The sequence below is a fragment of the Cryptomeria japonica genome, chromosome 6 (genome assembly GCF_030272615.1).
Source record: "Cryptomeria japonica chromosome 6, Sugi_1.0, whole genome shotgun sequence".
Classification (NCBI taxonomy): domain Eukaryota; kingdom Viridiplantae; phylum Streptophyta; class Pinopsida; order Cupressales; family Cupressaceae; genus Cryptomeria; species Cryptomeria japonica.
The window spans coordinates 203,679,666-203,703,381 of record NC_081410.1 but is presented as its reverse complement, the minus strand read 5'-3'; the positions used below and the strand labels follow the sequence as shown (position 1 = coordinate 203,703,381).

At 36.8% G+C, this 23,716-nt stretch overlaps 1 protein-coding gene across 2 annotated transcripts in view; it reads right to left on the bottom strand.

Moving 5' to 3' along the window:
- Positions 1–23,716, bottom strand: part of LOC131069850 (tryptophan--tRNA ligase, chloroplastic/mitochondrial) — a 154,227-nt gene that overhangs the window by 8,825 nt on the left and 121,686 nt on the right. For both annotated transcript variants that reach the window (XM_058005428.2, XM_058005429.2), the window contains exon 12: positions 70–116. In XM_058005428.2, the coding sequence (XP_057861411.1) occupies positions 70–116 (47 nt within the window). The remainder of the gene's footprint in view (positions 1–69; positions 117–23,716) is intronic.

Here is a 23,716-nt window from a genome sequence, read left to right as displayed (position 1 = left end):
CATAGGAGGAAATCTATATTTCAAATCATAATAGATTACAACAAGAAGATAAACGAAAGAGAGACAAACCCAGAAATGCTATCTGTTTTACACCGCTTCAATTTGTTGGCTATTATCTGCACAAGCACTATGGAATAAAATGAGTAAAATTCCACTTCCAAGAAGATTTACTCTTTATCATAAAAAATAATTCAATTAAACAAAAGCTTAGAACAAGAAAATAAGGTAAAATAGAAAAAATTGAACAGTTCATATTATGGTTTTGATTAGGGTCTGCAAAGCAGCAACTACAGTTAATATCAAAATCCTTTAAAGAGGATCTGCTCTACACAAATTTGTTATGATATGGCACCAATTTCTTATGATATAGCAGTGATCTATTTGTTGATTGGTGATTAATTTTTCATAGATTCTACATGGGATAGTGGCTGTCCTAGTTGGAATTATGCTGCACTTCTTGAATTTCCATGGTCTACATCAGCTATTCAGTTACTTGGGAGTGTATGGAAGTATGTTTATTGGATGAACATGGAGTATGAGAATGGTATCATGAATCATCCAGGTTGCTGGTCTGAGTTACAACAGCGATGTTAGGTGGCCAATTGTGTTGGTTTATTGGGTTGTGGGAGTTCATTCTCACATTTTTTTGTTAGTCTACCCCCATGGGTGGTTGTTTCATGGTGTTTGGCTGAGATATTTCTCCTCCATCTCATTTAGCAGGTTTGATATTTTGGTTTGGGATCCGGGGATTGGCTTCAATGATGCATTGGCACTTCAGGATCATGATGAGTTACTTCAGGTATTGAGGCTATATCAGATTGGAGCAACGGAAGCATAATGTTATCTACCTACGGTTAGTGTGGGATCCTAGTGGTACAGTGATGCATTGCTTGTGGACAAGCAATCTCTGGGAAGGGAGGAGTGTAATGTCCCTTCCTTAGACAGTCATGTTGTCAACATGGGTTAGCCTATAATCAGGGTTCTCGTGGGCTAACGTGGTAGATAGGGAGCCCATTCGGGAGTTTGGTGACCTTTTGAGGAGTATTAGAGACGTTTTGAGCGTTCTGGGACAGTTTCCTAATTTTTAAGGGGTGGCTGTCAGTTGACTGTTTGACCACCAAAGGGCTAAGGAGCATAGCAAAGTGGCTTAGGAGTGTTTATCATTGATTTGAGGCAGTCTCCTAATTTTTAGGAGCATCCCTACGTTTTAAGAGATTGTCAGTTGCACTACCACATCCAGTCATCATCATTAGACAACATTCAGTTTTCAGTTTGGAGTCCAGGTGATAGATTTATGAATAAATCTGGATTAAATAAACTATTGTCCAAAGTTTGATTTAAATAAAATTAAAGTGATCTCATTAAGTCACTTTATATTATAATAAATTATAATAAAGGGGCCTGTTGTGACCTATTTCACACATCACCCCATTGCAAATGGGGACCCACTTTTTTTTGCTTTTTAGGGTTTTGCTTTGGCATCGCATCTGCTAATCACCAATCTTTTTACATTGAGGAGTTAGAGTTTTTGAGAATTCATCCCAAGCCAAGTTGAGAAATCATGCTCAGAATCATGTATGAATGTTGTCAAAGTGTTCAGAAGGTCTAAAGGATTGTAATGTCCCCTAATCGAACCCTCTTATATTCTGTCCTAGAATCACAATAGAAGGACATTTATGTCAAATAAAGCTTGGTCTGGAACCTACACTGTCATTATGTTATATTACATTATCAAGGGTATTGTCAACATTATATTATATCAAGATCATTATATTAACAACATTATACTATATCATATTACATTTATATTCTATTAATAGTATTATATTATATTATTTTTATTATTAACGATATCTTATTACATTTATCTTATTGCATTTTTAACAGTACAATATTTAATTATCATAACATTATCAATATTAATAAGTCCGTCTTTATTATTATTGTTAGTTGTGTTATTAATACTTATACTAAATTAATAATGCAGTGCCCTATATACTTATCACTGTTCCAATGACCATACTGTGTTGTTTCTAACAGTCAGTTTGACTGCTGACTTTATCTCGTTGTATTCCCTTGCTCTACGTGTGAGACTCTATCCCCCTCCTTACATTCATTTTGATTTCTTATTTATATCTTCAACTTTTCAAGAGTCATACCCTTTGAGCGGATGTCTCATTTGAAGAGACATATCCCATTTACTAATTATTTCCTTTATTTTTTTCACAAAGGATCGATTCCACTAGTATAATAATTCATAAGCACCTTAATGATTATCGTGTCTATTCATATATGAGGGATCACACTAGTTAGGGGTATCGCATCATTTATAAGGTGGTTTATTATTAAAACAATGTTAAGCCGATTAACTTGTTGCCACCGTATTAACTATTGATTAGCCTGTATTACCAATAAGTTCCTTCATCACTGTTTGCTATCTAACCGATGAGTGAAAGCCGCAATCAAGATCTTTAGGATCTTTGTTTTGTTGCAATCTATAAGGATCTTTGTTCTGCTGCTGTTCTTGATATTGTCGTAATCACTATTTAATATATTAACTTTGTGCCTGTTGTTAATAACAGTAAAATTGTTGTCTTAATCATTATTGCTTCATGTAATTATTTAATAAAAATATTAATGAATATTTGATATTAATAAGATGATTAATATGTGACACGTAATACTAATATTAAGGTATATTAGTAATCTGTTTATTGATGGGTTTGATTTTTTAATACTAAGGAGGTTCATTCATATCTTTAATTTGAACGAACAATAAACTCATAAATAAATAATTGATGTATAAGCAAATTCAGATATAAATCACTATTATTTGATAATATGGGGACATCGCAAACTTCACTAAATATTATTTAATTAGTGATAATAAAATATTAATTAATTAGTAGTAGTCGCTACATTTATTTCATTTGTACATAAAGAATAAATTAAATATTAAATTAATTGCCATATTTAGGTTATATCCCTTGATTAGAAAAAATCATGATGAACAAGGACGGGGTATGACAAAGGGGACATGACATATAACGATCAAGGAGGGGACATGACAGTCCGCCCTTCCCGAAATTGCTTGTCCTCAAGCAATTGACAATTTTCTCACACTCAATCATCTCCCAATAAAAACGCAAGGTGTACATATGTATGTATAAAGACATGAAACATACATGTAGTATACACACAATACATGTACTAATCATACACGGAAATACACATGAATATACACAAGGTGGGAAGCATATGTTAGTATAAGTGAACACAATTAAGGCGTAAAAACACAAGGTGCACATAGGTATGTATAAAGACATGAAACATACATGAAGTATACACACAATACATGTACTAATCATACACAGAAATACACATGAATATACACAAGGTGGGAAGCATATGTTAGTATAAGTGAACACAATTAAGGCGTGCAACACACAAGTAAAATACATGTAACAAATGAATCTTATAGTGCATGGATCCCCTTTTATGAAGCACATAAAGTGCGAAGCATGCACATAAATTCTCTTAAGTCACGAAGCATATATATGGAGCGTATCATGAGAGACGTACTTATATAGAACAGCATACACTAGATAGGAAGCAATTACATGTAAAGCATACATGATAGATACACTTAGAAAATGCACATGGGTAAAACATTCTGAAAACAAATCAGTCCCGAAGTAGCTATATATAAGATACCAAACATTTGAGGAAGGCATATAAATGCACATGGAATAACACATTGAAAACATATCAATCATTATGCGAAGCATATTCAAGAGATAAAACATACACTAAGGAGGTGTGTGTAACACAGTCAGGCTGAAAACGTGACAAACATGGAGCAATCACATAATTATACCATACAAGTATACATGTACACGTATAAAACATACAATGGAGCAAACATATTTAAGAGACAGTAAACACATAATTATCCACAAATTATGAAAGAGTATATACATTTAAGAGAAACATACATAAGGCATGCAAATACACTTAAAGCATGAAGCAATTCACTTAAATACATATCAGACATGTAGCACAAATCCATAAGTATATACATGAAGTATGAAATAGCACACATGTAAACATAAGGTAATATACATAAGGCACAGAGCATAGATGTAAGGCATGGAGCATTCACGTAAGCACAAGGTAATATGCAAATACATTGAGGCATGAAGTATGTACATGAGACATGAAAGACTTGAAGCAATGGACACAAGTACCAAGTATGTATAAGAAAGGCACTCTTGGAGTGAACACTCTAAAGACACATCAATCATAAGGCATACATAAAGACGCAAGGTATACTTGCTGAAAGCATATCAGACATGAAGGAAACACACGAATATACATAGTATATAAGCAAAGACTACTTGAAGCATACATGCTGAAAACATATCGGTCATGAAGCAACACATACAAACACAAGGTATACATGTTGAAAAACACATTAGACATGAAGCAATCTATGAATACACGTAGTATATATATACCAAGAATACAAGAAACATACATTAGAAAGGTGCATGATGTAATCATGCTGAAAACATGACAGCATTAAACAATTTCATAAGCATTCATACAAACATACATATACAATGGAGCAATCGGGTTGAAGACATATATAGCATAATCATAAATCAACATTTTCATATGCAAATATCATAATATAGCTTGTGATGCCATTAAAACCCATGCCTCAACTTAAACCAATCCGTCTCTTTTTCCAGAAGATCGTTTGGCTGTCTAGGGCACTTGAAACCAACTCTCAAGTTAGCCTAGATTACTGAACTCAGTCCATTCACCCTTGGGGCATACAACCCAAATTTCAGGAGGAGTCTTTCACCCTTGGGGTATCCTATTGGATGGAATTACTCCGCCCCTCCCTAGCGGCCCCCATCTCCCTTAGGGATGTGGAGAAATACGGAATTGATTATAGTTTTAGGACAGTTTAAAGATATTTTGTTTATCAATTATTTATTAATCTTGTTATTTATTCAGAAAATACTATTTATTGCAGTTGGACTTGCTGCTGAAGCGTACCTCAGATAGCCTTGCATGGCAATTCATTGCCTAACTGTTTACTCATTTTGTTTCCTTTTCTAAGCATTAACTAACTACCTGCAGGATGGCAGGATCATAGCTCTGATACCATTTGTAATGTCCCCTAATGGGACCCTCTTATATTATGTCCTAGAATCACAATAGAAGGACATTTATGTCAAATAAAGCTTGGTCTGGAACCTACACTGTCATTATGTTATATTGCATTATCAAGGGTATTGTCAACATAATATTATATCAAGATCATTATATTAACAACATTATACTATATCATATTACATTTATATTCTATTAATAGTATTATATTATATTATTTTTATAATTAACGATATCTTATTACATTTATCTTATTGCATTTTTAACAGTACCATATTTAATTATCATAACATTATCAATATTAATAAGTCCATCTTTATTATTATTGTTAGTTGTGTTATTAATACTTATACTAAATTAATAATGCAGTGCCCTATATACTTATCACTATTCCAATGACCATACTGTGTTGTTTCTAACAGTCAGTTTGACTGCTGACTTTATCTCGTTGTATTCCCTTGCTCTACGTGTGAGACTCTATCCCCCTCCTTACATTCATTTTGATTTCTTATTTATATCTTCAACTTTTCAAGAGTCATACCCTTCGAGCAGATGTCTCATTTGAAGAGACATATCCCATTTACTAATTATTTCCTTTTTTTTTTTCACAAAGGATCGATTCCACTAGTATAATAATTCATAAGCACCTTAATGATTATCGTGTCTATTCATATATGAGGGATCACACTAGTTAGGGGTATCACGTCATTTATAAGGTGGTTTATTATTAAAACAATGTCAAACCGATTAACTTGTTGCCACCATATTAACTATTGATTAGCCTATATTACCAATAAGTTCCTTCATCACAGTTTGCTATCTAACCGATGAGTTAAGGCCGCAATCAAGATCTTTAGGATCTTTGTTTTGTTGCAATCTATAAGGATCTTTGTTCTGCTGCTGTTCTTGATATTGTCGTAATCACTATTTAATATATTAACTTTGTGCCTGCTATTAATAAGAGTGAAATTGTTGTCTTAATCATTATTGCTTCATGTAATTATTTAATAAAAATATTAATTAATATTTGATATTAATAAGATGGTTAATATGTGACACGTAATACTAATATTAAGGTATATTAGTAATCTGTTTATTGATGGGTTTGATTTTTTAATACTAAGGAGGTTCATTCATATCTTTAATTTGAACAAACAATAAACTCATAAATAAATAATTGATGTATAAGCATATTCAAATATAAATCACTATTATTTGATATTATGGGGACATCGCAAACTTTACTAAATATTATTTAATTAGTGATAACAAAATATAAATTAATTAGTAGTAGTCGCTACATTTATTTCATTTGTACATAATGAATAAATTAAATATTAAATTAATTGCTATATTTAGGTTATATCCCTTGATTAGAAAAAATCATGATGAACAAGGATAGGGTATGACAAAGGGGACATGACATATAACGATCAAGGAGGGGACATGACAAGGATGAAAATCACAATTGCTTTGGGTCATTCCTCACCTGCTATTTTTAGAATTTTTTGCTTTTCCTGCTTTTTTGAAAGTGACATCTGGGTTTTGTTCTTTGAACTATTTTATTACTACCCATTTTGTCGGAATTTGAAAATCTCATTTCTAGATATAAAAAGCAGGGATTCGAAAATTTTGTTTTTTTTTGAGATTAGCGTTTTGTTCTTTAGGTCAATTAGATCCTACACATGTCTTTAGATTTCAAAAATTGTGTCTAAGCATAAAAAGCAAGGGTTTGAAAAATTTTGCTTTTTCTGAGATTAGGGTTTCAATCCTCATGTCAAATTATTCCTACCAATGTTCTCAAATTTTGAAAATTATGGTTTTAAGGGTAAAAAGCAGAATGCAAACCCTAATTAGGGTTTTTGTCCAGATGAACCAGCAAGGTATGAACGTGGCATGAACATTGTTGATCAAGTAAAAAGAAGGCAAGTGAAATGGCACATTAAAAATTTCGCCCAGGTTGAAGAAATAAAAATGGCAAACAAGTTCAACAAAGTTCAAGGGTAGAATGACAAACGATTAGTTAAAATGTGGAAGAAGTTTGAGCAGGATCAATTAAAGAATTGTCCAAGAAAAATTGTCCGACAGATGGCAAACTCCTACCAAGGGTCAACTAACTCATGGCAAAGGTTAACAAACCCCTGCTCAAGGTTAAGCAAACAAGAAACTAAGGTGTAAAATGGTTAAGTATATACAATTATGTCCAACATTTTCAAAGTCTGCCTTAAAATTATGGTATGAAATAAAGATGGCAAAGATTCATCCAAGGCACAAACAGACATGTCAAGGAATTTTCAAAGCCCATCATACCTTCAAAATATGCCTAGGAAAAGGTAAATCATGGCATAAGGAAGAGGTGCAAAATTCGCCAAAGCTTGAGAAAGAATGTAGGACCCACTTAGGCGAAATTGAAGATGGCATAGAATAAAAATGATATAAATTTCCTAGATGGCAATAAAAGATGACATGGCATTCCAAGAGAATTAAAGATGGCAAGTATGATGACTTGGCATTTAAACAATTAAAGTAAAAAAATTTAAAAAATAAAAGTAAAAAAAAATTTTTAAAAATGGTGGCATGCCTTCCTTAAATTCAAATTTCTAAAAAGAGATATAAAACAAATTAAACTTTCTAAAACATGATGGAAACTTCTAAGAATAAAATTCCAACTTCTTAGAGGGAGGATAAAACAATAAAACTTTCAAATTTTTGAGAATCTTCCAAGCTTCCTTCTAGAAGAAGGCAAGGAGTTTAAATTTCCTAAAGATAGAATAAAACAATAAAGCTTCTAGAAGCAACTCAAGAAGCTATAAAGACAAGGTTTTACCATCACTTCTCTTTGCCAAATTCAAGAAAATTGCTAAAAGTGATCAGAGTAAGCAGCTCCAAAATCCAATTATATCAAATTTTCAGAAGAATTTGGATGAGAAATAAAGCAAAATCAAGGGTTTGAAGGAAATACGTTCAATATTTTCCTCAAATTCACCATTGATAACAGTTTGAAGGTGAAAATTCTACCTTGAACATCTCTAGAAGAAGGAATAAAGAAGGTCCAAGGGTTTGAAAAGGACATTAAAAAGGTTCAAGTTCGCCATCACCAAGGTTTGTTGATAAAATTCCAAGTTCACCATTAATCATCCTGGAATCTACCTTGGGAGAAAGAATCCAAATCTGTGTTGGCATTTGGAGGAATTGATTATGTGTTGCATTGATGTTTGTCATTAATGTCAACACTATCTTATTTGGTTGTCTACCGGATTCCGGTAGAGTAGTTGGACTTTGATGATGATCAGGAGATTTGTCTCCGGTATATTCCGATAGGTGGAATTGGTTTGGTTCGGTCATTCATGTGGTTCAGATGCTTGTCACATTCAGTTGGTTCGGGATATGGTGATCCGGAAGCTATCATATGTTCTAGTAAGCCTTTTGGTTACCAGTAAGGGTTCTACCGACAGAACTTTGTTGAAGATCTTTTGATGGATTCGATAAGTGGTGTTGATGCGGCTTCTAGAAGGATTTCAGGATGCTGATGGTTATCGTGTTCGTGTTCCAGTTGATTGGTGGTATTTTATTTGGTTTATGGTAACTTATTTTGGGTCCGGTCTTATTCTGCTAGGTTATGGACCAGTTTATGTAATGTGTTGGTGGATGCTCCCGATGCGTTACCGATTGGATTTATTGGTTGGTTAATGTTGTTTCGGTCTTAGGCCGACTTACTTTATCATTGGTTTGCGGGTTTATGTAATTGACTTATTGTATTATCTTTTAGGTGGCCGACCTAATTGTTTAGGTCCAAGGTTGGTATAAATATGATGTGAGATCTCTTTGTAGATCATAGGTCAAGGTTATGGGATTGTCTATGTCTGAATAAAGTTATAAACATATGCAGAAAGTTTGATCGATCATAGGTGATCAAATTGAGTTTGTATAAGAGGTTTAAGACCTCCAGTATTGAGCTTAACCGGAACTGTACTCAAGCATAGGATATGTTATTCTTGCAATTCATTCCTATTTCCGGATTGTAGTCTGGCTTTCTTTTGTAGTCAGTGAGGCTCCTTTGTGATGAGGAGTGCGCTCTAGGTTGTCGGCCTTTCTGCATGTGCAATGTGTAGGCCCCTTATTGTAATTACATAGTTACTGCAGAAGTATTATCTGACTGTCGGTAGGCTTCCCATCGTGGTTTTTCCCTTTACCGGGTTTTCTGCGTAGAAATCTTGGTGTTATGTGTTGTGGATGCATGGTAATTGGTTTATGATTTATGTTTGTGCTTAATTGATATATCTGCTATTCCGGTAAAAGGTTTTGTGTGCTTAAAGTTTCATAATCTGTTAACAACTGATTCAACCCCCCCCCCCCTCAGTTGTTCACCAGTTATCCTAACAATTGGTATCAAAGCCTGGTTCTCTCTGCAGAAGCTTAACCGCTTGAGGAAGATCCTATGGTGAGTAATCATTCAACTTCAATTGCTTATCGAAAGGACAGCCCTAGGCTTGAAGGAACAAATTACAAAGTATGGAAGCTTCAGATGGAGACTCATCTGAGATGTCTTAGCAAGGAGATTTGGGAGATCACTGAGAAAGGCTATACACCTTATGATCTGGCATCTAGCAATCCTCCTCCGACAGCCTTGGATAAGAACATTGAAGATGATTGTAGAGCTAGAGAAGCCCTCTTGAGTGCCCTTTCAGATCAACAGGTAATGGGATTAATGGACATATCATCTGCAGAGGCTATATGGGATAAGTTGGAGACTCTGAATGAAGGTGACCCTACTGTTAAAATTGCTAAACTTGATGGTTATTGGATAAGGTATGAGAAGCTATTGCTTTTATGGAAAGAGTCAATGAAATTGTCTTCGGAATTCAATGTTATGGTGGATCTTTGAGCGAAGATGAGATTGTTTCTAAAGTATTGAGAGTTTTGCCTCCGGCTTACAAGATGAAGGCTATTGCAATTAATGAGCTGAGAACTATTTCTAACACTTATGTTAATAGGGATACTTTGGTTGGAAAGCTATTTGCTTTTGAGCTTGAAGAATTTGGTCCTCAAGGAACTGCAAAGACAGATTCTGCATTCAAGGCATCTACATCATCAACCGGCAAGAGTGATTGGAAAGCATTATATGCGAAGGAACTAGAGGATATGAAGAAAGAGGATGAAGAGTTTGAAGAACTTGAAGCCCTATTTGCTAGAAGAGTACCTAAAGGTCCGGCAAGAAGTATGAAAGAAAATCACCTTTCAAATGTTTTGCATGTAATAAGATAGGTCATTTTGCATCTAGATGTTTTAAGAGGAATTCAAGATTTGAGGAGAAAGCTAGAAGATCTCTTAGGCCTAACCATGATTATCAGAACAAGCATAAGTATAGGAGGAACAAAGATAAATCATGCCACTATGCTGATGAGAAAGGTGTAACTGATGATTCTGATGATGAACCGACAAAAGATTCAGCTAGTGGATCTGGCAATGGAAAGGAATGGGTATTCTTGGCTATCAAGGAAGATACTCCGGAACTTATCATTCATAATGAAGAGAAGGCCCTTGCTGCTAAGGTTGAAGACAAGGATGAATGGGTGATAGACAGTGGATGTTCACATCATATGACTAGAGATAAAAGGAAGTTTCTATCTTTGCAAGAATTTGATGGTGGTCTTGTCAGATTTGGAGATGACAAAGCATGCATGATCAGAGGAAGAGGAACTATATCATTGAATAGTAAGCATAACACTGATAATGTTTATTATGTTGAAGGTTTAAGGCATAATCTTTTGAGTGGAGGACAGTTGGTGGATAAGGGATTTCAATTACAGTTGAAGGATGGAAAATGCAAAATCATTAACAAATCTGGTTTGGAGATTGCAACCACTACTCAGACTAAAGGTAACATCTTTCATTTGAATTTCGGTGAGAAGACATGTTTGATTGCACATATTGATGAGAGTTGGCTATGGCATAAGAGGTTGTGTCATATGAATTTTGATTGCATTGTAAAGATCAATTCAACTAAGGCAATTAGAGATATACCTAGGATTGTGAAGCCTCATAATCTGGTATGTAAGGAATGTCAAATGGGAAAGCAAGTCAGAACTTCTTTTAAGAGTATTCAAGATAAATCTAATGATGTTCTTGATCTTATTCACACTGATTTGTGTGGTCCTGCTAGAGTAAGAAGTTTACAAGGTGATAGATATTTCATGCTAATCATTGATGACTATTCTAGAATGATGTGGGTTACTTTTCTAAGGGAGAAATCTGAAGCCTTCGAAAAGTTGGAGATCTTTAAAGCTATGGTTGAGACAGAGACAGGATTGAAAATCAAATGCTTAAGATCTAATCAGGGTGGTGAATTCACATCCAGTGAATTTAACAGTTATTGTGAGAAACATGGGATAAGGAGACAGTTGTCTGCACCCCGGACACCTTAGCAAAATGGTGTTGTGGAAAGAAAGAACAAAGCTATCCTAGATGTGGCTAGATCTATGATGATGGAAGCTAATTTGCCACATATCTATTGGAGAGAAGCTGTGAGCACGGCGGTGTACACATTCAACAGAGTTCATATCAAAGGAGACACTGATAAGACACCTTATGAGTTATGGTTTGGTCATACACCTACAGTTAAGTATTCCAAAATCTTCGGTAGTAAATGCTATATCAAAAGAGATGGTTTCATTGGAAAGTTTGATCCTAGATGTGATGAAGAAATATTTCTTGGTTATTCTAATCAAAGCAAAGCATATAGATGTTATAACAAGAGATTGCAGAGAATTGTGGAGTGCTAATGTCAAGGTGGATGAGCAGAACAGAGGTCAAATCAAAACTTATGAGAGAGAACCGAAAGTGGAAATGGTTATAATTGAACCGGTAGCACCTGTACCGGAATAGAATGTTGAACCAGTTACCCCGGCATTTCAGAAAATTCAACAATAACTAAAGATTAGAGCAGGGAATCAGAAAGTCAGAAGACTCCTCGGTATGTAAGATTGAATCATTCAGAAGATCAAATCATTGGAGACGAGCAAAGGAGTAATAACAAGAAGAAAGTTGCCAGCTGAAGAGGTATGTTTAATTTCTCAAATTGAACCGGTATTAGTAGATGAAGGATGTAAAGATGAATGTTGGATAAAAGCTATGGAAAAGGAATTGGATCAGATAGAAAAGAACAACACATGGACTTTAGTTCCCCGACCTAAAAATAAGAATGTTATTGGAACTAAATGGGTTTTTAGGAATAAATTGAATGAGGATGGACAAGTTGTGAGGAACAAGGCTAGATTGGTTTGTAAAGGATATTCTCAGAAGGAAGGAATTGATTATGATGAAACTTTTGCTCCGGTATCTAGGATTGAAGCTGTGAGATTATTTCTTGCTTATGCTTCCCATAAGAACTACACGGTTTATCAGATGGATGTTAAGTGTGCATTTTTTAATGGAGATCTTGAAGAGGGGGTTTATATTGAGCAACCTAATGGTTTTTCACTTTCAGATGACAAAAACATGGTTTGTAGGTTAAGGAAAGCTTTATATGGTTTCAAGCAAGCCCCTAAAGCTTGGTATGCTAGATTGGACAAATATCTTTCGAAGCTTGGTTTCACTAAAGGTAATGCTGACAGTAACTTATATTATAAGATCACTGATGATGACATTGATTGTTGAGGTCTTTGTTGATGATATCATTTTTGGAGGTGAGGATAAGTTATGTATGGAATTCTTCGATAATATGAAGAATGAATTTGAGATGTCTATGATTGGAGAAATGAGATTTTTCTTAGGTTTGTAGATTACTTAGACTGATAAAGGTATTTTCATCTGTCAAACTAAGTATGCTAGAGAGTTGCTGAAGAAATTTGGTATGGAAAATTCTAAACCGGTTGGTACCCCTATGGTTACTAGTGAGAAATTGACATACTAGTGAGAAATTGACAAAGAAAGATGAATCAACTCCAGTAAATCCTACAAGGTATAAATCTATGATTGGAGGTCTGTTATATTTGACACAGACTAGGCCAGATATAATGAATGTTGTTTGTATTGTATCAAGATATCAAAGTGATCCTAGAGAGAATCATGAGAGTGCAATGAAAAGGATTTTCAGATATTTGTAGGGAACAACTGAATATGGTTTATGGTATCCTAAAAATGATGACTTTACACTATGTGCATGTACAGATGCAAATTGGGTTGGAGATGTTGATGACCGGAAGAGCACTTCCGATGGAGCTTTCTTTCTTGGAAAGAAACTTGTTTCATGAATCAGCAAGAAGTAGTCATGTACTTCTTTATCTATTGTTGAAGCTGAGTATGTTGTTGTTGCTACGAACTGTACACAAGTTCTATGGATGAAGCAAATGTTGAAGGATATAAGGGTAAATTGCTAAGTTACCGGTTCTTGTCCTTTTGGCTTGGGTCCGGGTCCTGGTTCATGCCCGGTCCCGGTCCGGCCCGGGTTCCACCTAGGAAGGACCGGGGTGGAACCCAAATCGAACCCAGGAGGACCCGGATGAACCCAAGCCCGTGGGTTCCCAAGAATATTCCAAGTCCGAGGACAAGCCAATTGACATGAAGCATACCAAGACATAAAGACTGACACAAATTTGTTCCAAGGCACAAACCCTAATATGTCAAACACATTCAAGTTCCTGGTTTAAGATAGCCTAAGAGGGAGAAAACATAACTTGGCGCATTCACAGTCAGGACATAAGACAGGACTGAAAATTGTCCAAGCCTTTGTCCAAGCAAGTTGATCAAACTCAAACACGAATTTGTCTAAGGCATAAATGGAATATGTGAAGATGCTGAATTAGTGACCACAAATTTGATCCATTAGACAAGAAGACAGTCAAGTTGGCACGCCGTGACGAAAGGCAAATTTTGACAAATTCACATGAAATCAGACTAGCAATCAAGCAAGAAAATAAATTTGACAAGCACATGAAATCAAGGGTCAATCAAACGAACGGGTTGATAAAAGTTTGATACATGAAAAATGGCTAAGTGTGGAATTTTCCACAACCAAAAGAATCAAATTTTGACTAAATGTTGGAGAGGAAACAGGAAGAGTGAAGAAGAACAAAGAGGAAAATAAAGAGGAGATGAATCAAATTCTTCTCCAAATTCAAGGCACCTAAAAGAGAGTCCAAGCATCAAGAAAGAAAAGTCTTCAGACTTGGCGAAAGTATGGAAAGAAATTCCAGATTTCTTGAGGGATTTCATTTCTTAAGAGTCAAAGACAAGCTCCCACGTGCAACATAAATTGGCGGCAAGAAGAGTATTCCAAACAAATTTCCATAGGCAAAAATTTTGGCACAAATTGGGGAATTCAAGTCAACATGTCCAGGTTCATTGAACACACTACCTCTCAACAGAAGAAGGGGGTGCAATCCTAAAAGATAGCATCTTGTGCCACTTGTCTCTCATCCAACGGATATTTGATCTATTTTGGGAAACTTTGATTAGGGTTAGATTGTTTTTGTTGATTTTATGGTAATGCTCGTTAACCACTGGCAAACATCATATTTGTTGCCTTCCCAACCATAAACAATAAGCTCTTATCGTCACCCCCGAGCACACATGTCCTACATGTTATTGAATTCATATCTATTGATGCAATCATGACCTTGTATATATATGAATCAATATCTCCTAATAGACTTCAAGTCGGCCATATACTTTTGGCGCCAAGGATAGGGTCAAACCTATATATTACAAGTTACATATGAGTCTCCCTTAGTTGCAAGTTACATTTAACTTAATCACAAGTTACACACAAGTGGTTCGCCCAAATAGGGCCTGCCTCAAATTAAACTCATCAACTGAGATATCCAAATGCCAAGGCCGACAGGCCACTTGGCATTTTGTGCACTAGGTCGACCCTAGAAGGGATCCGACCTAGCTACACAACAACAGTTTTAATCTCAATCGTTGATTGGAAATCAATCTTGGCCATTGAATTGTAATTGGGGAGCCTAAAAATTGAGCTCACCCCTCATTTGTAAATCATGGGAGCATGTTGCAAAACATGTTGAGATAAGCAATTGTTGCTTAGGATTGCCAAAATAATACCTAATACATTGTTCGAATTGATGGTGATTATTTCCCTTATTTTGGAGTTTGCATGGTTCTCATCCCTCATCATAGTTTAGATTTTATTTGATGTATGTTAGATGAATGAAGGATTTGATAGTTTAGATTGGTGAAACTTTTTGCTCATACTTTTGTTGGATGGATGATTTTCATACAATGTGTAAAGTTAGCCTGAGCTTTTGATGTGGATGCTTAACTTCTACTTTGAGTAATATTGTTCAATTGTTGGTATTATTCATAAGTGTGAAAATCTTGAGCAAAACCTTAGAAGATTGCACAGGCTTTGCGTAGTTGTCCTAAGTGTGGCGAAACAAAGTGTTGTTATTAGTTTCACCCAGTCTTTACTGTCTCCTGAATTCTTAGGAATACATTCGAATTTCTAAACCTTATCCCTTTTTCAGTTTTCTTGAAATCCATGATCAAAAACTCAAACGATAAATCTCCATTGTGAATTGAACGAGCCAAGCGTAAGTCCCTTTGTGTATTACCAGCATATCACAACGCCCATTAAGCTTATCCACACGTCAAGACCTGACCAAAGACACCTTGGAATCGCCATATAGTCTTCTTGCAATCTTAGCATAAGTGGTGGTTTTTCAAGAGAGGATAGAGTATCCTTGGGTATTTTATTCTAATGTTCGGTAAATGATAAAATGTACACTAGCAAGGCCCCCCTTCTACCATGATGCCTAGGAGACATAAGTTAAGTTGTTTTAAAAAACAACTTAATTCTTTTAATAAAGGGAGTCTAAGGGGGTCGTACATCTTGAGAGAGACATAAGGGAATGAAATAAAGTTAATAAGAGGATGAAATAAAATTTAATAGACTTTATTTAAATTAAGTCTTGCGACCCTAAAATTGAATTAGGGTTTGGAGTTGTTAAAAAGACATGAGGAGGCTTCATTCTTTCATCTTTCAATCATTTTTACAATCAGCCTTTTGGGTATTGTGCATAGCAGCTTTGAGGAATGAAAACTCCTTGAAGACGGGTGGATTTGGACAATACCCCAGTTCCTAGAATGGAGAGATTCATTCAAAATTCCCAATTGTGCTTCAATTCAAACTTGTTACAGCAGTTTTAGAGGATTATTTGCAGAGGATTATTTGCAGATTGGAAAGGGTTTGGAGACTTTAGAAGGTAGCCATACCTTCATTTACAGCAATCGTACCCTCCCATAGCAAGTCGTACCATCCTACAAACTCCAAATTATCTAGAACAGCCGTACAACACAAGAAAGGGTTTGAATTTGCTCCTATCTCCATTGTCCACACCTATCAGGAAGAATCTGATAATTACTTTAGGCTACAGGAGGCATCTGTGGACCAGATCAGTGATTCATTGAGGAAAACTTGGTTAATTCAATAATCTTGCCTGCAGGCCAAGCACAATTCTTAGCAATTTCAGTATATTTGTTTTATTTAATTATCGTTGATGCCAATAAACTTGTTTGAAGCCATTGAACCTCCCTGGATGCTCATGTAATATGATCTGTTTGAAAATTTTCAATAACACTACACTGGTTGAGCGTTGGACTCCTGGTATGCTATCTCATCTAGTTTCAAATTAATTCTGGAAAGTTGCTACCTTGCTGTTTTAGAAATCAGAATTCAGAAAATAAAACTCAGAACTTTATATTTCCACAAATTGAATTTCAAAGTATTATATATCTGATGTATAATTCCATTCCAAGAGTTGTTCTATCATTGGCATCCTAAAACACATCAAAACCACTTGAAAACTATCCTAAAACCTCAAACCAGCAGCATTAAAATTCAGAAAAATTTGTATCAAAATTGGTTGGGGATCTTTTAGTGGTATCAAATCATGATCCTACCAACCTGAGGGCCCTCTATGCATTTGGGAAGAACCAAACCTTACAGATACTATACACACAAAAGAGCACAAGGACATTTAGACTTTGACATGGGTGATAACCTGAGGATAATAGGAATCCTCGGCAAGAGGAGAGACAGAATCCTCTTGATCCAGATGAAGTGATGAGAACTTTAGCTAATGCCTAGCCTAGGATTGTACAAGCACTAGACAGACTTCAAGATACACTGGATAGATTGGACTTGACTTGTCACAGAGATTGGAGTGGCAATCATGGTAGGTTTGTTTCTATGGTTGGGAGATGTGGCAACAGCAAGGCACCTTCATTAGGTAGTGCCTCTATTCTCCTAGGCGTGACAGGGCTCATACCCGTATAGCTGACAGGCCTATGCAACCCCACTTCATTTCGAGAGATGAGCCACCACCAACAGACCCACATGAGGGTGTTCAATTTCAGGATATGATCATGGTAGCTAGTGAGGAGTGGGCACATTTACCAGAACATGTTCGAGATGGCTTCCCTTTACACTAGTACTGTATGCAGCGCAAGGATAATATGAGAAACCAGAATCACAGATGGCCTAAACAATAGCAGAATAATGATCTTAAGCGGGCTACCAGTAAGATTACTTTATCTTCCTTTGATGGCAGTGGGAAGATCAACGCACGAGCCTAGGTGCACAAACTAGATATCTACCTGTCACTTAAGCCAATGCCAGAGAGTGAGGCCATATAGTTTGCAGTATTACATCTAGAGAGCGTGCCTTATGACTAGTGGCGCATTGGTTTGGTCACCAAAAACCATGGACTCATACATTCTTACATTGAGTTTACTGAGCGTCTGATTGCTAGATTTGACCGTAAAGATGTTGAGTTGTACTACAGAGATCTTGCATTATTGCGACAAACTGGACATGTTGAAGCTTACATTAATGAGTTTCAACGTATTGTTGTTATGGTTCTTGAGATGCCGGATAGACGCAGGGTGATGTTATTTATTGAGGGTCTTCATGACAGGTAATGGGGATTGGTCAAGGCTCTTAAGCCTTGGACCCTTCACGAGGCTATTCAGACTACCCTGGACCTTGAGACTACACCACCACCCACTTCTCATTAGCAGAATAACAAATATTCCCATGGCCCCAAGTCTTTTTAGAGATCTTCCACACAACACCAAAATGCACCACCTCCTCCCAGGATGGATCAGGAGATTCGCAATGAGTTGAGGAAGAAGCTATGCTTCTCGTGTAAGGAGTCTTGGGAGCCTAGACATAGATGTCTTGGGAAAGGCAAGCCACATCTCATTGAGGTTCATTCAGATGTGGATGATGAGAAAATTCAGGATAGAGATTTGGAGGGTGACAATAAGGAAGTTGTTGATACACATGATGTTTCTTATGGCACTATTGAGAACGAAAGGATAAGTCGCGGGAGGGACATAAGATTCCTCAACATGCTACAATGGTTTAAGTAGGTGATCAATGTATCCCTCAGTCTGCTCAGCCCAGGCTTTGTACATTTCTTTCTCCTCTATCACTTTCTCTAATCGCTTCAACATTGTCTCAAAGGAGTCCTGGAATTCCTCAACCTCTTGCTCTTTAGTCGCCTTTCGCATCAAGACTGATAAATATTGTAATCAGCAAGTGTTATATCTTCAATTGATTTGTTCTTTGGGGGAATGGCCACATGCACTGTTCGGTTCTGCTGAGCATCCTTGGTTATTTTTGAGTACGTCCTCGGTTTCTTCTTCTCCTTAACTTGGGGCTGTCCTACTCAGGAGAATAAATCTTCAAGGCTCAAGGGTGGCCTTACTGCCACTTTCTTTTCTACTTGGGTCTGCAGCCATACAGGAGGTACAAATAGACTGGAAGTAACCACCACCTCTTTCCCTTGCTCTTTGGAAGCCGCAATTGATCCCATTTATGGTCTTTGCTATCCAACTAGAGACAAAAGTTTGTTCTCATCAGCAAATTGTTCCTTTCCTCTAGCTGATCTTTCCCCGACTTCGCTCAGTAACTGTTGAAGTATCTTTGTTTCTTGTTGTTCTTCCCCTCTGGTTGTGTCTTCCTCCTTATCTTCCAATCTAGTAGGCAGGATTTCCCCTTCCTCAATCTATTTTTAGGATCCTCTAGATCGATAATTTGCACTTCTTGTTGCTGCAAATTGGACACTTCTAGGTCTATTGTTTCAATGAAAGTTGACTCTGTTTGCAACATAGGATGGGTGGGTTGGCACTCTACATCAATTGCATCTTTTGCTGCAGTATCGTCTTCTTGTGAAGTAGTGGTAGCAGATGGCCTCCTTTGTAATGTCCCCATTTTGCGAGCATCAGAGTTTGTAAGAATTAGCCTATCATTTGACCCTCGTAGGCTAACAATTATTGATAGAGGGCCTCGTGTGGCAGTTACTTGGTGATTAGAGACATTACTCTTCAGCTGGATTCAGGTTTTGGCCTTTGCACAGGTTTTTTGACTCAGATTGGCACACTTACTATTTATAGTAAGTTACTATTTTGGGAGAGTCAGGGTTCCTATTAATAGAAAGACACTTGAGCAGAGCTTATTGGCAGTATCGACCTTGATTGGGCCTTTGCAGCTATTTCTAGACTCAGTTCCACATACTTACTATTTATAGTAAGTCACTATTCAAGGTTTCTATTTTTTAGACAGACATCCAATCACATGGAGAACAGGGAGAGTCGACTCCTGGCTCAGATGGCTTAGCAATCAGACAAGTACATCAAGAGATATTAAAGTTTAAGTGACTTAAGTGATTTATTTAATATTTTAATATTATTATAAAGTTCTAAAGTAACTTTATAATAATAAAGTCACTTTAATATAATAAAGTGCGTGAAGTGAATAATTTAATGTGGGAATAAATCTTTTATCCCACATTGGCCAGGAAGGTGTTTGAGCTCTCTTAAGGAAAGAATAAAAGGAAAGGCAGGAGTTCATTCTCGGCATCCAGTTGATGAATAGTATTTTGATTGATTTTTATTGTGGAGCCTAGGGCTTTCGCAATTTTCTTCTTTGATCATAGGAAACGAAAACTTCCTATTGATAGCAATTTTGAAGGTGTGAAATAACACCTGAATTATTGCAGTTGTGGGAAAGAATACTTCAGTTCTTTCATTTGTGCAAATTCGTGAAGTTTTCTACAAGGGTTTGAAGTTTATTGTTGGAGAACATTTATAATTGGTTGTGAATCATCCTTCTTTGGCACATGGAGTTATATCATTCTTGTTGGGAGAGATTATCAACAAATTATTCAAGGTTTTAAGAGCAGATTGCAAGTTTGTTCTTGCTGATACAGTGCCCGTGAACAGTGCGCTACAGTGCCGTGAACAGTGCGCGTGAACAGTGCGCTACAGTGCCGTGAACAGTGCGCGTGAACAGTGCGCTACAGTAGTTGGAGTTCTATAGAAGGGGATTTAGAAAGGTTGAACAGCTATATATATTTGACAAGGGATTTGCATATGAGGAGAATCAAACCAATATATTAAGGCAGCCATTGAAATACCAGGTTTTCTATCTATGGTCATTGTATTAGAAAATCATTACTTCATTGCATCATTTTCTATTATGATTATATCATGAAATATTTGGAGGTTGCATATGTTTAATAGAAATATAATTTGCATATTCCACATTCATGGTAACATTCTACGTTGATCAGCCATTTAGCTTTCATGCCAATTGTTTGCTTAAATGCCTAATGGCTGTAGGTGTACTTTCGGATGCATGACAAGTGTTTGTCTTAATGTCAACTAGCTGTACTAGTTAATTTCAGTCATTACATATGTGTGGAAAGGTCTAAAACAGCTAGTATATCATTTCTATAACAACTTTGCATTGTTAGAAGCTTTCCATAACTTCATTTGCAGCCTACAAACCCAAAGAAGACAAATAAAGAATTCACTATAGCGGCTTCAAACATTGTATGCCAAATGTTTGACAATATTCCTTGGTGTTCATATAAGCAAAACAGGGTCAGATTAGCCAAGGGATATTACATCCTTCTTGTTAATTTCTTATGAGCAAGGGCCTCGGGTGACAAGCTTTTCTTCCTTCAGGACTTCCTGGCTGCCTTTGGCTCCTTACTAGCCTTTGGCATTTTTCTTTTCTTTTTAGGCTCCTTTCCACATTCTTTGTTGTGTTCTTCTCCTTGTGCTGCTACAGATGCTTCCTCTTCGTATGAGGATTGAGACTCAAGGTCTCCCATCAGGTTATAAATTAGCTTCACCCCATCACGAGTTAACTCTCAACACATTGTTGTATTTAGGCATCGGTGAATCTCTTAGGTCCCTCCATTATCACTTCCAAGTTGGTGATAGGATCTTGAGACCAACTGACCAGATCCAGAGGGCGGTCCTTGGCGAAGTCATAGATCTGATGTTGTACATAATCCCCGTCATCATCTATTTGGTCTGGAACCTAGGCATACTCAAAGGTCATGATCTGATATAGGCTAAGCCTAGAGCACTCTCTCATGCGGACCTCAAAATCATCACTACAACTGGCCCAATAATCTTCTATATTCATTTTGTGTTTGTAGTGTCAGCCATAAGCCTTTCATCCAGCCCTGTAGGATCGAAGCTTGTCCTACTAGGATGCTCTTGCAAGCAATATGTAGTGTCAGCCATAAGCCTTTCATCCAGCCCTATAGGATCGAAGCTTGTCCTACTAGGATGCTCTTGCAAGCAATATGAAGCCAATTCTCCAGTTGACTGTTCAACCTGTGCAAGGTTTTTGAGATTTATGTCACTATCTCCAATTGTCATTGGGAATGAGAATCCTATGACTTTCTTCTCTCTGAGGATCTTCCCCATCGCATTTTCTTGCTTAGTGACTTCTAAGAGTATTAGCTTGTCAATGGGATACTTGGGGAGTCAGTATAGGGAGTCTTCAAATCTTAAAATTCTCAAGTAAGAGAATCTAGGAAACTGGATAAACCAAGTCCCATACCACCTCACCAACGCAATCCCCTGCTTGGACAGCCTTTGTTGCAGTCCTTGTGTGATCCTAACCATCCACATGGTGAAGGCATCATTCACCCGCTCATATTGGTCCACTACGTATGCCACATTATTTCTTTCCCTCTGGCTTATGTTATAGAAATGGAGCTGAGGATAGCAATCATATACTTTCTTCTGATTGGCTCCATTTCCAACCTCGCCTAAGCGGATCAGTCCTAATAATCTGGAATGACAGGCCAACGTATACACCACGTAGGAGGGCATGGTGAACCACTTCTTCTCTACAAGTTGTATCAGTTGTTCATCGATATTGTCGTTGATTATTTGGGCCCAGTCCAACCATATTTTTCTCCAAAAACCTTTTCAGCATAATAGAACATCCATTCCTCAAACATGTTGGAGTGAGGCAATCCCATGATGTGGCTAAGAAGGGTGATCATATCCCCATATTCTTTATTAAACTCGCTCTTGTAGGTCTTCTTTAGGATTTTGGAGTTGTGTGGGCCTTTTCTCCCTGAACCAATTACCATTCATTTTGTTCTTGCATTTTATGGGATTTTGGTCATATATGGCATGTGCCTCAACCATCTATACAACTATCACATCCTTGTGAACGGGAATGTCAAAGACCTCTGTGATGCCCTCAAGAATGAAATCTACAATCACCATATCATTTAAAAACACTACCATATCTGTTGGCCTGTAGTGCTTCGCACACTCTACAATTAGCTCATAATTCTGGATGGCTTGTGGAAACTCAGTAGCCTGTGCTATCCCAATCTCTACTCTTGGCTCTCCAATTGGGATCGGGACCATACATCCTGTCTCTGAACTGCTAGATGTCAATATGTCTGAAATCAACCTCCCCTACATTCTCCCACTTGTTTTAAACCTTGGAATCCCACAACACTCCTTGAAACTCGTATTTCATCTTGTCTAGTTTGCGGAGGTTCTTAGCTTTCGATGTCTGAGAGGTGCCTAGTGCTTCGGGTGCCTCTGAAGAATCAGCCACCTTTGAAGGCATCTACCCTGCACACCAAGACACGAATTACGACAAGACTTTCAAATGAGCAAACGAGGGTTAGTTGTGCCGAAAACAACGTTAGTAGATAATTATCAGCAAAACGATGAATTAATCCAGATTGAATTTAACAATAGCAATAAGGGCAGATCTAAATAGATTGATGGATGGGTAATGGCGTTTACTTGTTTGCGTTTCGGAGCTTGTGCAGAGTTTTGGAGAACAAAGTCTGCTGCGTGTTTGTATTTTTAACATTATTTTGGTGAAGTCTAGAGAAATTTTTAGCACCTTTGAGCCCGTTGGGAACAAAATTTCATTTTGCCTATTGTGTTGCTAATCTCGAAAATAATGCCGGCAGGGTTTTAAAGGTTGTGTTTTAAACTTGACAGTGTTTGCCTAAACTAGGGTTTATCCTGGGTTTTCTTTTTGAATGAAATTTTTAAAATACACAACCATAGGTATTTGCCTAGCTAACCCTGGGTTTAAAACTACAAGATTTTACCATAAGTTTAAATAGAAACTTCACTTGGCAAGATAACATAGTTATGAAAGCATACTAGGAGCGTTGGAATATTCTGTAAACTGAAAAATGAAGCCCTGTATGCAGGCGCTTTC